The following is a 16,196-nucleotide window of genomic DNA, read 5'->3' as shown; positions in this document are numbered from 1 at the left end:
CATTTCCTGTCGCGGGCGCTAGGCCTACCCACACAAGTGAGGTATCATTTTTATCGGGAGACTTGGGGGAACGCTTTGTGGAAGGAAGTTTGTGGCTCCTCTCTGATTCCAGAACTTTCTGTCACTAAAATGTGAGGAAAATGTGTTTTTTGTAGCCAGATTTTGAAGTTTGCAAAGGATTCAGGGTAACAGAACCTGGTCAGAGCCCCACAAGTCACCCCATCTTGGATTCCCATAGGTCTCTAGTTTTAAAAAATGCACAGGTTTGGTAGGTTTCCCTGGGTGCCGCCTGAGCTAGAGGCCAAAATCTACAGATAGGCACTTTGCAAAAAACACCTCTGTTTTCTTTAAAAAAATGTGATGTGTCCACGTTGCGTTTTGGGGCATTTCCTGTCGCGGGCGCTAGGCCTACCTACACAAGTGAGGTATCATTTTTATCGGGAGAACGCTGGGTGGAAGGAAATTTGTGGCTCCTCTCTGATTCCAGAACTTTCTGTCACCAAAATGTGAGGAAAATGTGTTTTTTTAGCCACATTTTGAGGTTTGCAAAGGATTCTGGGCAACGGAACCTGGTCAGAGCCCAACAAGTCACCCCATCTTGGATTACCCTAGGTCTCTAGTTTTCAAAAATGCATAGGTTTCGTAGGTTTCCCTAGGTGCCGGCTGAGCTAGAGGCCAAAATCTACACGTAGGCACTTTGCAAAAAACACCTCTGTTTTCTTTAAAAAAATGTGATGTGTGCACGTTGCGCTTTGGGGCATTTCCTGTTGCAGGCACTAGGCCTACCCACACAAGTGAGGTATCATTTTTATCGGGAGACTTGGGGGAATGCTGGGTGGAAGGAAATTTGCGGCTCCTCTCTGATTCCAGAACTTTCTGCCACCAAAATGTGAGGAAAATGTGTTTTTTTAGCCACATTTTGAGGTTTGCAAAGGATTCTGGGTAACAGAACCTGGTCAGAGCCCCACAAGTCACCCCATCTTGGATTCCCCTAGGTCTCTAGTTTTCAAAAAGGCATAGGTTTGGTAGGTTTCCCTAGGTGCCGGCTGAGCTAGAGGCCAAAATCTACAGGTAGGCACTTTGCAAAAAACACCTCTGTTTTCTTTAAAAAAATGTGATGTGTCCACGTTGCGTTTTGGGGCATTTCTTGTCGCGGGCGCTAGGCCTACCCACACAAGTGAGGTATCATTTTTATCGGGAGACTTGGGGGAACGCTGGGTGGAAGGAAATTTGTGGCTCCTCTCTGATTCCAGAACTTTCTGCCGCCAAAATGAGAGGAAAATGTGTTTTTTTAGCCACATTTTGAGGTTTGCAAAGGATTCTGGGTAACAGAACCTGGTCAGAGCCCCACAAGGCACCCCATCTTGGATTCCCCTAAGTCTCTAGTTTTAAAAAATGCACAGGTTTGGTAGGTTTCCCTAGGTGCCGGCTGAGCTAGAGGCCAAAATCTACCGGTAGGCACTTTGCAAAATACACCTCTGTTTTCTTTAAAAAAATGTGATGTATGCACGTTGCGTTTTGGGGCGTTTCCTGTCACGGGTGCTAGGCCTACCCCCACACAAGTGAGGTATCATTTTTATCGGGAGACTTGGCGGAACATAGATTAGCAAAACAAGTGTTATTGCCTCTTGTCTTTCTCTTCATTTTTTCCTTCCAAATATAAGAGAGTGTGTAAAAAAGACATCTATTTGAGAAAAGCCCTGTAATTCACATGCTAGAATTGTCACCCCGGAATTCAGAGATGTGCAAATAACCACTGCTCCTCAACACCTTATCTTGTGCCCATTTTGGAATTACAAAGGTTTTCTTGATAGCTATTTTTGAATCTTTATATTTCAGCAAATTAATTGCTGTATACCCGGTATAGAATGAAAATGCACTGCAGGGTGCATCTCATTTATTGTCTCTGGGTACCTTGGGTTCTTGATGAACCTGCAAGCCCTTATATATCCCCGCAACCGGAGGAGTCCAGCAGACATAACGGTATATTGCTTTCGAAAATCTGACATTGCAGGAAAAAGTTACAGAGTAAAACGTAGAGAAAAATTGCTGTTTTTTTACCTCAATTTCAATATTTTTCTTTTTTAGTTGTTATTTTCTGTAGGAAACTCTTGTAGGATCTACACAAATGACCCCTTGCTGAATTCAGAATTATGTCTACTTTTCAGAAATGTTTAGGTTCCAGCATTGGTTTGACGCTCATTTCTGTCACTGACGGGAAGAAGGCTGAAAGCACAAAACATTGTAAAAATGGGGTATGTCCCAGTAAAATGCCAAATTTGTGTTGAAAAATTGGGTTTTTTGAATCAAGTCTGCCTGTTCCTGAAAGCTGGGAAGCTGGTGATTTTAGCACTGCAAACCCTTTGTTGATGCCATTTTCAGGGAAAAAACCACAAGCCTTCTTCTGCAGACACTTTTTCCCATTCTTTTGAAAAACCGAAATTTTCACTGTATTTTGCCTAATTTCTTGGCCTCCTTCAGGGGAACCCACAAAGCCTGGGTACCTCTAGAATCCCTAGGATGTTGGAAAAAAAGGATGCAAATTTGGCTTGGCTAGTGTATGTGGACAAAAAGTTATGAGGGCCTAAGCGCGAACTGCCCCAAATAGGCAAAAAAAGGCCTGGAACAGGAGGGGGAAAAGGCCTGGCAGCCAAGGGGTTAAAATTGTTTGTCAAGAGACATACAATACAAATATAATTATAAATAAACTAGGAATCAGCAGAAAACAATAACATTTCAATTAAATCATCCATTCTAGCCAACTGGAAGAGTGAACATACCGGCACATTGCGGCTCACAGCGTGTTCTGTTCCCGCCTCTGTCTTCTGGGCTTTTTCTGGACCAATTGAATCCTTTGCAGGAAATCCACCCTTTACTTTTGGAAAAGAGTGCGAGGGATCATTTGTGACTATTATTTTATAGGGCACTTCCTTTAGATGACGTACATAAGATGTGTGTTCAAAGTCACCACTGCCTTCTGTCGGACGAAGATAAAATGTATTCTGCAGAACGTCTTGCTTGAACCGTCCATCATCTGTCAGATGAGTTTCTCTTGTCTCCTTCCCCGTGCCAGGTTGAAGAGGCCGTGATACAGGCACCTCTGGTGATCTTTCCAGCTTCACCTTCTGTAATGAGAGACAGTAAACCATGAGTACAGATGAGCATGTGATGTTGTGTGTATGGTCATAGGGTTCCAGTGAAAATCTGGTTAAACACTCCCTGCAAGGGAGGGGGGGGAGAGAGAGAGAGAGAGAGAGAGAGAGAGAAAGAGAGAAAAGACTTTGCATTTGTCCATAAAATGTGTTTCTCTTGAGGATGGGTCTTCAAACTGAGGGGGTGTACTGCCATTTGATAAAGTTTGTTTTGACCAGTGACTTTGTGTTTCACCACTGCGCATATTAGTTGCTCAATGTTCACCAGTAGCACATGGTATGTTTTGTTCAGTTGAGCCGCCTATGGGCTTTGACATGGCATTAGCCATTACTTTCTGTATTCAGTTGAGCCGCCTATGGGCTTTGACATTGCATTAGCCATTACATTCTGTATTCTGCCTATTGGCTTTGACATGCTGTATCCAGTCTAGCCGCCTATTGGCTTTGACATTGCATTCCTATTGGCTTTGACATGATGTATTCAATTTAGCTGCCTATTGACTTTGACATGCTATTAGATATTCTGCCTATGGGCTTTGACATGATATCATATATTACATTTTGTATTCAGCTTAACTGCCTATTGGCTTTGACATGATATTATACATTGCATTTTGTATTCAGCTCCGCTGCCTATTGGCTTTGACATGATATTATACATTGCATTTTATATTCAGCTCAGCTGCCTATGGGCTTTGACATGATATTATACATTGCATTTTGTATTCAGCTCAGCTGCCTATTGGCTTTGACATGACACTAGACATTGCATTTGATATTTAGGTTAGCTGCCTATTGCCTTTAACATGACATTGCATTTGATATTTAGGTTAGCTGCCTATTGCCTTTAACGTGGAGTTAGACATTGCAGTTGAGAATCCAAGCTGTATTTTTCCAAGCTGTGTTTTTGCACCAGAGAACCAAGATGTTTTTCTCACAGTAGACTAGACATGATAAGAGAGAGTACATGGGTGTTGTTTTTCTCTCCGCTGGAGCTTGGGAACAGGAGTAGTCTTGGAGACCTGGCCAGTCTCCAAAAGGCTTGCTCAGTTTCCCAGGTCTGAGAGGAGGGGGCACACCTTTGTAACGAATGTAACAGGCTGCAGAGGGTCAGATTCGAATCTGCCGGACCTCGTGCTGGAGCTTGGCGCCAGCTGCCAGCAATCCCGTGTGGGTAGATGAATCTCTCTTTCTCGCGGCTGACAGGGGTCATCAGCTTGCAGACCTTAGAAAGATGAAGCTGTGAATAGTTCCCACACGGTGAAGTATTTGTTTTGCTTTGCATTCAATATCTTATAAATATAACCTGCTGTGTATATTGCAAACTGATATATTTTGTTTGATTAACGCGGACTTGAAAGCTACTAATTCGTCATACATAAAATATTGTGGTTGGGGAAGAATTAACAACAATAAAAGTCTTCTTTGACCTCAGAAGTGCATTTCTGTTGTGTTATGTTAGTGCTTAGAAACTAGCTAAGAGGAAAGCACTACAGGGGGCGGGCCCCCCTAGAGGGGCCTTAAATGATCCCGGGGGGCACCAGGCTCTGGTCAAGAGAAGCATGAAGCTGATAACAAGCCTTTGTGTGAAACTGAAAAAAGAGCATCAATAAACCGCTCTGTAATGGGCCATCACTAACATGTTTTGTCATTTAAATCCAAGCTGGGAGCATGTGTCAAAAGGAAAGGGACTCCAAATGCTCTTCAAAACTGTCACCCCCGCTTCTAATAATCAAACTGTGGAAACTTTTACACGTTAGTAAGGCCTGCTTGACCAGAATAGTATGTTTGGCATCATGTATTTGATTGCATTTTTAAAACAGTAACAGAACTTAACTGGAATGTTTAAATAAGTTTAGACACATTTAAACATTGCCAAGTTAATAGAATGTTTGAGAAAAATTTGGAGGGGGACCCGATTTTTTTTTTCCACTGGTGGGGACGCGGCATTAAAAAGTTTGAAGAGCACTGCTCTAGAGAGAGGTCAAGAACTAATAGTACAAAGAGGTGTGAAACCAGAATATCGACCACCGAATATTGATGGGATACAAATTCAAGGAAAGAAATCTGACAAATAATATCAGCAGGTAACCAAGTCTAGGTTTTCTACACACTAACTCCACAAACATGTACCTATGTGTTGCAGATATCTTCAAAGGATGTAAATGTGGACTTAGGAATAGTAAATCTATACTTCCTTATATGCACTTATCTTTCAATATTTTGTCCCTCGATATTCATGTATCTCGATATTGTTGGTGTTGATATTCAGTAGTACAATCAAACAAAGGGATCAAACTGCGCTATCTCAAGCCAAAGGCCAGGGTAAAAACTGTAATAATGTGCTAATTGTTGCGAGTGGAAATTTGCGCCTGGTGAACGAGAACTATCATTTCTCAGTACATCACAGACAAAACGTTCAGTAATCTGCTAGGCAGGGGTTTCTTAGTGTCACTGTGGGCTGGCCGAGGTCTGCGACCACCTGTGAGATGAGGAGAAGAATCAGGAGACACAAGGGTGTGCAAGGGTGTTTGCATTGGTGCAAGGCAGCTTAAAGTCTACCAAACAGGGAGAAAGAGGGAACAGCACAGGTCTGCTCTCCTTTGATGCACCACTGTGCAACAGCTTTCGTTGCTTTATTTCGTACGTTTGCCCCTAGAGAGGTTCTAGCTTAGAGCTTTGGCATTGACATGAGAGAGAGTTAGGACCATGTTTCCATAGGAAAAGTGTTTTTTTATCTTGCCTATATCTTTGGTGCCGTTTGACGGATCTTCACGAAATTGCCCTAAAAAAGTGTGCCAGTGATTCTTGTTGTACTTGGAAAGATTCGGGGTGATCCGTCAAGCTAAGGGCCGAGAAAAAGGGAGGATAAAAAAAAAATGTGTTTCTCATGTTAATTCCCATAGGAGCTTTGAACACGACTACAGCCTGAACCGCTGGCAGGAATTACACCAAATTTGGCAGAAAGCTAGATTTTGTTTTGCAGATTGTGCTTTTTGTTATTTGGTGTAAATCTGTTCAGTAGTTTTTGAGATATTAAAGGAGAAATACATTTGTATATCTAGGGCCATGGATCCGTTGTGATGTTTTTGCGGCGATTGCAGCATATTCATGAATGCGCGCGCCAACAAGAATGCTGTGATTGGCTGGCTGCACCCTGACAAGAAAGGCTGCCATTTTAGGTTACAGGACACGGTCCCCGGGCCTGAAAAATAAAATAAGTGGCATCAGGGGTCAGAGTGGAGGTACCCTTACCATAGGGGTGTGATATAGGGGTCTTTGAGGGTCAAATTATGACCTTAAAATGATTTTTTTACAACATGCGATATTCGCGAATACCTTGCGCCGCTCAGCGCGGCCACCATGTGACATTGCAAAGAATTAGCGAATATCTGCAAAAATTATTTTTTAAAAATTCACAGACTAATACATAAACTAAATCATTCACTCATAGAAGCACTGAGACACTCATTCACTCACTCACATACCCACTCAGAGTCATACACCCTCTTTCAGACCCACTTAGACACTCACGCACCCACTCACAGACCCACTCACAGACCCACTCAGACCATCACAAATCCACTCAGACCCACTCAGACCCTCATCCACCCACTCACAGACCCACTCAGAAGCTCACGCACCCATTCAGACTCACGTATACTCTCACGTACTCACTCACAGACCCACTCAGACCCTCACAAACCCGCTCACAGACCCACTCAAACCCTCACGCACCCACTCTCACACCCAGACAGACACTCTCACACCCAGATGCACCCTCTCACAACAATTCTCACACCCAGGGAGACAGACCCTTCTGCCATGTGTGGTGCAGTGTTGGGTGGTTATGGGGGTTGGCTGCAGGGCCTGGCCACAGACCAGGCCCTGTGGCCAACCCCCACTGCACACAGCCGAAGGCTGTACTCGGCGGTGGTTGGATTAATGTATAGTAATTAAAATGACTTTACGTTAAAAAAAAACATACAAATTCACTGAAAAAAACAAAGGTTACAGGTGATTATATATATATATATATATATATTTGTATTTATATGTGTATATATATATATATATATATATATATATATATATATATATATATATATATATATATATATAAAAACCAAAGGTTACAGGGACATTATAGTTAGGCTCTAAACTTTCACACACAAAACCATAAAAATTCAGTTTCATTGATATTTTTATTGACATTATAAAAGTTGTCATGAGTGCTGTAATATCTGCAGTAATTAGCAGTGCATGGGGAGGGCGCGAGTTATAGTTACCTTAAGGCGCCAGTTATATTTAGACGAAATACCTTTAACTATAACTGCTGAATTTCTATGGTTTGTGCGAGTAAATTCAGAACCATAACGTCCCAGTAAGCTTTGTTTTTTTCAGTTAATTTCTATGGCTTTTTTAGTTCTATATCCTAACTATAACGTCCCTGTAACCCCTGCTTTTTTTCAGAGGATTTCTTTATTTTATATAATGTAAAGTAATTTTATTTACTATACGTTAATCCAACCACCGCTGCGCATGGCCAAAGCGGGGGTTGGCTGGAGGGCCAACCCCCTATAACCACCCAACCCCATGCGAAGCAAGGCCTTTGGCCGTGCGCAGCGGGGGTTGGGTGTAGGGCTTGTCTCTGGGTGTGAGAATAGGTGTGGAAGGGTGTCTCTGGGTGTGACAGTGTCTTAATGTGAGAGTGGGTTTGAGAGGGTCTATCTGGGTGTGAGAGTTGGTGTGAGAGTGTCTGGGTGTGAGAGTAGGTGTGAGAGGGAGTCCCTCGGTGTGACAGCGTCTCTGAGTGGGTGTGTGAGGGTTTGCGTGGGTCTGTGAGAGTCTGAGTGGGTCTGTGAGTGTTGTGCGTGAGTCTGAGTGAGTCTGTGAGTGGGTACATGAGTGTCTGCGTGGGTCTGTGAGTGGGTGTGTGAGTCTGAGTGAGTCTATGAGTGGGTATGTGACTGTCTGCGTGGGTCTGTGAGTGGGTGTGTGAGTCTGAGTGGGTCTGTGAGTGGGTGTGTGAGTGTCTGTGTGGGTGTGTCAATACCTGTGTGAGTGACTCTGTCACAAAGGGATCTCACCAGCCCTTTCATGCAACAAGAACCACAGCTTTGCACCAAATATCTACCCAAGTGCAGTTCTTTCTGCCTCCTTGGGTAAATGACCAGTATGTATTCTACACTACAGCTGTGTAATGGACCACGAGGAAATATCACCAGTGACCTTGTGTGAGTTTGGCAATGTGATTCTTCCTCCTAGTATTCTGTGATGTCTTTCTCCAGAATTCTGTGACAACTTGAATCCTCCTATAGAGAGACCAACGAGACTACAAAGATGTAAATCTCCACCAAACCAGAGTCCTTCATCTTATCTATATGAAGTAAGTGCTTCTTTGTTTTGCGGAGATGTTCTCATATTCCTCGCCATCAAGAACGTGCCATCAAAATTGGCGGGAAATGCACTGGGGGGCCCTCTGGGGCATATTTGTAGTCTTGTTGGCCTCTCTATAGGAGGATTTATGTTATCACAGAATTCTGGAGAAAGACGCACGAGGAACAATCACATTGCCAAACGCACACAAGGTTGCTGGAGACATTTCTTCCTGGTCCATTAGGCAGCTGTAGTGTAGAATACACACTGGACATTTACGCAACGAGGTAACACTTCCTACTAACCAGTAGAAAGTACTCCAGTTGGATAGACATTTTGTGCAACACTATGGAATCTTGTTGGATAAATGGGCAGGTGAGCTTCCGTTCTGGTCATAATGCTCATTTCACAGAAATTCAAACCTCAACAGGAAACACTTACAAATATAAATGTGGCAGGTGCCCCAGTTGAAGCTCCACATCTGGAAAGCACAAATGATCCTAACTCCTGGGCTTGGCGAAGGCATAGCAAGTATATTTACTCAGATATTCCATATTAAAAAACAATCTGAAATCGTTTGTGGAGTTGAATGCATCTTTGATCTATTGGAGCACAATCTGTATGTGACTTTGACAAGTGAGTTCTTTCTTGTCCTTTTCAGGGGGGCGGCGCGGCCCCCCTTCCTGGCCGCTTTTGGCCCGAGTACACATCCTCTGAGGCCCATCGCTATTCCATGTTTGACAGCTCTCACTTGCTGGGTGCAGAGTTGTGTTTGCTCTGACCTGGCGGCCATCCTCCATCCTTAAACAGCCCTGGGGAAATGGACCCCCTTTATTATTTCAATTGAGCCCCAGGGAGCTGGAGGTCCTTGATGCTGCAGAGTGGGGGGGCTTCACGGACCCCACCCCCCACATATAATAGATTGCTAGCCCCAGAGAGGTGCCTGGTGGAGTGGGGGCGGTGGGGGTCCCCAGGACCCCATTCCTACTATAATTAAACGTTTTTGCCACGGGGATGTGGTGGTCCCCAGGGCACGGTGGCTATGCAGCCCTGCATACAATAGATTGTTGGCTCCCAGAGAGGTGGTGTTCACCAGGGCCTGTGGGGGCCCGTAGTACACCCCTACTATAATTAAACATTTTGCCCCAAGATACGTGGTCCCCCAGGGGCGCCATGTGGGCCCCGTATACTATTTCATTTAAGCCCCGAGGAGGTGTCAGTCCCCAGGGCATAAATAAGCCCTAGGAGGAGGGCCCGTGCATCCCACTCCTATATTTTTTGTATGCCTCTTGGGACCTGGCTCACCCGGGGGCTTCACTAAAACAAGCTTGGGAGACCGTGTTCGTTTTCTTTTTTTTTTTAAATGTTGCCACGAATTCATGACCTTGTCACAAGTTCACAGCAAAAAATTAAAATAAAAGTACTTTTTTGCCCTTGAGCGGGGTCCCCTCTGGGACCTTAGCACCGGAGCAAAGGGTTAGGGTATCCCTATCCTTGTTCCTTTTCTTTTTTTAAATCTTTTTTTCTGGGACTCAGCTGAAACCAGGGCCTAGGATGGTGGCCAACACTTCCTGGTTGAAGTGTTGGCAGCCAATCAGATCTCTGTACAAGATTGGGAGGATTTGCGAAGGCTTTGTGCCTCTAGATATAAAAAATTTGTTTTCCTTTAATTTCTCTTAAACTACTGGAGGGATTTACACCAAATAACAAAAAGCGTAATCTGCGTACCAAAAGCTACCTTTCTGTCAAATGTGGTATAATTCCGTCCAGTAGTTCGGGCTGTAGTCGTGTTCAAAGCTCCTATGGGAATTAACATGGAAATGCACTTTTTTTGACTCCCCCCCCCCCATTTTTTTCACCCCCCACACCGAAACTCCATGTGCACAACAAGAATCACTGCCACACTTTTTGGGAAGATTTAGTGAAGAGTCGTCAAACAGTGCCAAAGATATAGGCAAGTTAAAAAATGCTTTTTCAAGTGAAACATGGTCCTAACTATGACTTCCTACTGGCGACCGCAACTAGGTATTAAAGAGAGAGAGAGAGTTGATGAGGAATGGGAGTTTGAACAGCCCTGTGAAAAACCTGGTGTTGGAACATTAAATCTGAAGATTTGTGACGACAACTACAGTGTATTTTGCTTTTTACAACAGCGACCACAATAGCTTTTTTCCCAAACAATTATGTGTATATTCAAGCGGACCAGAGGTCAGTATTTCTCTATGTGTTTTCTTAATAATACCTGAAAATGGTACGAGACTTCCTGCAGCCAAATGCTCACCACTCGCTTTCTCACTGGTTGATCTTCAGATTGTGATGTTGGCAAACTAGATTTTTCTCCCTGGCTTCCATCACCTGAGGCATTAGCAGTCTGGTCTGAGTTTTTGCTTGATCTCTGTGCAGAAAAATAATTCTTGAGATTTTGAAAGATACAGAACCCAACATCTAGCACTATTCACAATCAGCCAAGTTACTGATGGATTGAGTCTCTATGCTTAGTATTTATAGTTACAATGTGAGTCAGCTGAAGCTGGGTTAGGAAAAGGAATACTATCTGAGTCTAAAGTGGTTGTAGTTAATTTAGGATCTGCTCTCCATTTTGCGTGACATTCATCACTAGGGCAGGACATTGTAGAAAGTGTGTTTACTCTTTAATTACTCTCAGGGGTGTGGAATTTAATAAAATATCTACTTGTCCATGGGACAGGTTGCTTCTTAAATCTACTTGTCCTGTAAAAAAATCTACTTGTCCCTTTAGTGCCATGTAGTGCGGCGACAAATTATGGCAGCAATATCATTATGTGAGAGCTCTGATAATAGCCTCTCTGATTATGCCAGGGCTACTACTATATTAGGGCTTCCATACTTGCAATTTCAATCCCTACTATAGCAATGCCCTTATTTTGCCACCTTTCCGCAGATCTACATACTGGGGCTGGTGAAAGCAGTAAGCAATAGTTCCAGGGCTGGAATGTCATTGAGTCTGCAAACCTACTAACTTGCATGTTTTAAGGATTTTCACCAGCTCTTCTCTAATTGTTTTTCCCATAATGAGAAAGGTTGGAAATTTACTTCTGACAATGGCAGAAGTAAAAGTTCTTCCAGGGTTGGGAAAAAAGTGGTTGGAGGGAAAGTGAACTTGTAAAACACTCAATAGATTTTCACATGAGCAAGTCTGCACATGCATATTTGCTTGTGCTAAAATACAGTTCACAAATATTTTGTAGGAGTATGATTTCCTGATCTACTTCTGTAAATTCTTGTTAATTCATGAAAGCCACTAATTCAAAGACATATACCATGGGTGCGCTTTTGTGACATTCTTTAAAAATTGGGTCCCTAATTAGGTCTGGCGTTAACAAAGACATTTTGTTTTTATTAAACTTCTATTTCTCTCTCTATCTATCGGTTGGCTTTACTGTGAGTGATCGCATTCTGCTCTTCCACAAGGAGCAAATTGGCACACAAAGTAGTTTTGTTCAGTGCCAGGAACTACTGTAGCAATTAGTGGCATAACGAAACTGGAGGTGCCCGCCCTGCAAAGAACACAGAGGGAACCCTTCCTCCAGACTCCCTCAATTCAGGTGCTATGCTGAGTGGGCCCCCTGGAGGGGGCTGCAGGGCCTTTGTTATGCCACTGGTGGCAATGTGTGCTTTTTGAGACCAAAAAAACTGTTTTTTGCTTTTTGCCAATGTTTGTTACAATGGTTAGGGCCTGGTAGCTCCCACAACAAAAAATGTTTACAAAAGTCATGTCAAAACAAGACACGCATTGACAAAACCAAAAGACTCACAACAAATGTTGGATTGGTTGGCTTTGCCAGTGCTTGTTTATTTTCATGCTTCCCAGGAATATTTTTGGGAAATACTAGCATGCATCAACACATTTTACTAAATGATGCTTCAAAGAAATAGCACTTAAATTCTATAGTAGCAAAACTTTTTTTTCCAACTTGCATTTTTTTCTGAACATTTTATTTTGAAAGCAAAGAATCATCACTCTTGCTTACAAGCTTCTGCAAACATTTGCATCTAATCAGAGAGTATTCTGGGAGCATTATACTTAGCCTCATATTGTTAAACTTTTCAAATATGTATGTACACTTTTGTTTTTTTACTTGAACCACTGTCAGTAGTGCAGTGTGACCCTAGAAAGTTTATTTACAGTGCTCACCCTAATAATGAAGGCTTTTCATTAATGAACCATAAATACAAGTTCGAACAGCGCTCACATATTAACACACATATTACCTCAACTGCAGACAGTTCCCTTCTCTGTAAACTGGCAGCCAAAGGGTTTGCTTGCAGAGAGTTGGGCCTACTTGTCCTAAGGACAAAAAAAACACAGGCAATTCTGCTGGGAGAGATTTGAGCACAGTCCTTGGTCAGGGGTCTTGGCTAAGCCTGTTCCAACCCACTCCATAAGCCTGGCTCTAAAGAGAAATTAATTTGTGGAAATGCAAATATCCTGTGGCACCATTCACTTTCATGAGATCCTAAAGCCCCACCAGATCCCACAAGCTACTCATATATGGTGACGATGCAAAGCATCTAGGGAAGAATGTCAGGAGTTCCTTTGAGGCTGTGATCCACTCCCAACAGATCCCTGTCCAAAGACGTCAGAGACAATGTGAGCTTGCTATTCGGTGCTCACACGTGCAGCATTACTGGTTGAATGGAGACCCCTGGCCGGATGGTGCAGTGACCAGACTGTTTTCACTTCATGCAAGGTTTTCAGATTCCATACAATGAACCACTCAAGGGTAGATGGTTAAAGAATTAAGGATTCTGTTGGGAGGACCACAGGGTGAGGGAGGTAAAACTAAAGAGGTGGCATGCGGCAGAAATACAGGCCCGTTCGGAAAGCAGCTGTTGAAATACCGCATTGTATTGACACTGGCAACAGTCCCTAAGAAAAAGTTGGACAACTTGTTTGATTCATCACCTTTTTTGGCCTGAAGAGACATCAGTAAATGACTTTATTGACATGCACAATGACATACACTAGCATTGGCACAGCCACAGAAAGGTAAGGGAGAGGGATTGGGGAAAGCAGACAATAAATCAGCAGTCTGTAGATTGCCGGTCCAGCCAGTTGACTTTCAGCTCCTGTGGATTCAATTTCAAGGATTCCACTACATGGGCAGGTCCATGTCAAATGGGTGATAGTGGCTTGAGAATTTCATAACCTGTGCGAAGTGGGTTGAGAGACAGCTGTCCATGTCTGAGCAGGTGCTGCATTCCCTCAACACTTTGTGATGGTTGGCAGAGGCACCACAGGCTGAGGAAAATGCTAGAACCGGTGGCGGGAACATGGAGTGTAACAACAGAAGAAATGAGAGAATGGATGCCTACTAGCTTGACTTTTCTAGGCACAGAGCTAGACTCTGTTTAGATGGTGTTATGACTCTTGGGAGGAAAAATGAACTGGCTTGAAATGATTGTTAAAGACACTGATAGGGAAGAAGAAATGTGAGTTGATGAAACTGCTAAAAGTGCTAGGACACTTAACTTTCGTTCGTGGAGTGCTGACCCTGGTTAGGGAATTTTTTCAGGCAACTGACAATTGCCATGAGAGGTGCAACAAAACCACTCAACAGAATACGAAGGACAGACAGAATCAAACATGGCTTGACAATGTAGATGCATTTTGTGTAACACTATACCAGATTGACATTATGACTGCAAAACAACCCTTGACATGGGCAGTTAAGATCTTTTCAGATGCATCTGGCGCTGGTGTATTCAGAGTGTTTGGCGGTGGCAATGGTATGCTGAAAGGTGACCACAGGAGTGGAGGAAAAAGGCTATACCACTGCCTTCCTAGAATTCTTCACATGGTGCTTGGTGTGCATTTGTGGGATCAGGTGTTCCGAAAGTATAAAGTGACATTTGTGATTGATAACCAAGCGGTTAACAGGATGACAACAAATAATTAATATGTGTTGAGGTGGCTGCTGGGGTTCAGTGACGTGTTTGGAAGGTAACATCTTGCTCCGAACCAGCCATATTGTGGAATTGGAAAAAGGGGTGGCTGACACTTTGTCTCGTTCACAGTGGGTGAGGTTCTGTGGTTTAGACCGTGAAGCAGATGCAAGACGCCTCACAGTTGCGGAGGATTTATGAAAGATCGGGATATGAGAGTGATGTATCTGGAGGAATCTGTGTTGGTGAAATTGACAAGGACATACAGGATAGTCCATAGAAAAGGTTAGGGCAGTGAGGTTGAGGAAATTGAAAGATAAATATATTGAGAAGCTGGGTGAGGTTCAGATGTTCTCACACCTGGAAGAGCATGCTGTTTGGGGCATTTTCATTTTTTTTTTTTAGGGCTTTTAAAGTATCGGGACTGGTGGAGACAAGATGTGACCAAGGATTGAAGATGAGGCATGTCACTTGGAGGGCAGAGGGGTTAGGTCTTCGTTTGGAGAGCAGTAAGACATCAGGAGAGTAGAGGGAATGCAGTATTGCCGAGAAGGTTGGGCGAGCAAGAGGTTTTCCGGGTTTACTCACGGTTTTTCAAGACACAAAAGTGGGGCAAAGGTTTTGGACAAGCAGGTGGTGGAGATGGGATGATGCCTAAAGCATGCAGGGATAATGAGTTGGATTCTGGGACACAGGAGAGGTGCGGTGACTCAAGACTACTGCTACCGCTTGGAGATGAGTGCCAGTACTAGTGTCAGGTGAAATGGAGGAATGCTGTATGTTGGGATATGAGGCAGGGATATGTAGGGATTTGAGGCAGGCTTAACAGTGTGCTTTCATATCACTGGCGAGGAGAGGAGAAAAGTAGAAAGAAGGAATGAACTGGTTCTGACGCAAGCAAAGGCAAACATGCGCTGATTCCGATGAGGATGCCTGCGTCTGGTTGATCCAGCACTTTATACCTACTTGCCAGGATTGGGTTGCCACCATTTGACAGGGCAAGACTTGCAGCAAGCAAAGTCCAGGTGCTGTAGGAGGATGAGCTGAAGTCATTTGTCTCCCTGAGACTTCAGAAAACAGGGGAACAGTCAACTAGCCTTTGGAGTCACTCTGGGTTCTGGATTGTAGAGACGCAGGTCCAGTCCTTCTCACTCCCAGGCAAGAAGGCAGCAGGCAGCAGTTCAGCACAGCAAAGCAGGAGTCTAGCAGAGTAGCAGTTCAGCAGACTGGTGGTTCTTGTAGAAGCACAGCAGTCCTTCTTCTTGACAGAGAATACACATGTGCAGAAGTGAACTGAGTTGGTGGTGTCAGAGGTCCAGTACTTATACCCAGTTGTGCCTTTGAAGTGGGGGAGACTTCAAAGAAAGTTCTTTGAAGGGCACAGAGGTCCTCTTTTCCTGCCCTGACTCTTGACTCACTACAGGGGGGTTTACAGCCCTTCGTGGGGGCACAGGACACTACCTATACTGTGTGTGTCAGCCCTTCTCTCTCATCCTGCCCAGGGTGGTCCATTAGGTTGTGGATGGCCCATCAGTCACACCTAGGATCCCTTTGTGTTTGGCTGTCTACAAGAAATGGACAAGCCCAACTGTCACCCCTCCCCAGACGTGGATTGGAGACAGGCAGCAGGCACCAGATGTCTAAAGTAAGAACATGCAACCTTTCTAAAAGTGTCATTTTCAGAACTGCAGTTTAAAATCTGACTTCACCAGAAGTTGTGATGTTGAAATTGTGAGTCCA

The 16,196-nt window shown here is 43.8% G+C and overlaps 1 protein-coding gene across 2 annotated transcripts in view; it reads right to left on the bottom strand.

Moving 5' to 3' along the window:
- Positions 1 to 16,196, bottom strand: part of LOC138293602 (serine-rich adhesin for platelets-like) — a 620,895-nt gene that overhangs the window by 301,701 nt on the left and 302,998 nt on the right. Inside the window, exons 11-12 of one of the 2 annotated variants that reach the window (XM_069232871.1) lie at positions 10,813 to 10,926; positions 2,781 to 3,125 (exon numbers count right to left, since the gene is read on the bottom strand). The exons of the other annotated variant lie outside the window; for it this stretch is intronic. Coding sequence (XP_069088972.1) covers positions 2,781 to 3,125; positions 10,813 to 10,926 — 459 coding nt within the window. The remainder of the gene's footprint in view (positions 1 to 2,780; positions 3,126 to 10,812; positions 10,927 to 16,196) is intronic. 2 annotated transcript variants of the gene reach the window in all.

This window comes from Pleurodeles waltl, chromosome 4_2 (assembly GCF_031143425.1).
Source record: "Pleurodeles waltl isolate 20211129_DDA chromosome 4_2, aPleWal1.hap1.20221129, whole genome shotgun sequence".
Taxonomy (NCBI): domain Eukaryota; kingdom Metazoa; phylum Chordata; class Amphibia; order Caudata; family Salamandridae; genus Pleurodeles; species Pleurodeles waltl.
This window is presented reverse-complemented; position numbering and strand designations above follow the sequence as displayed.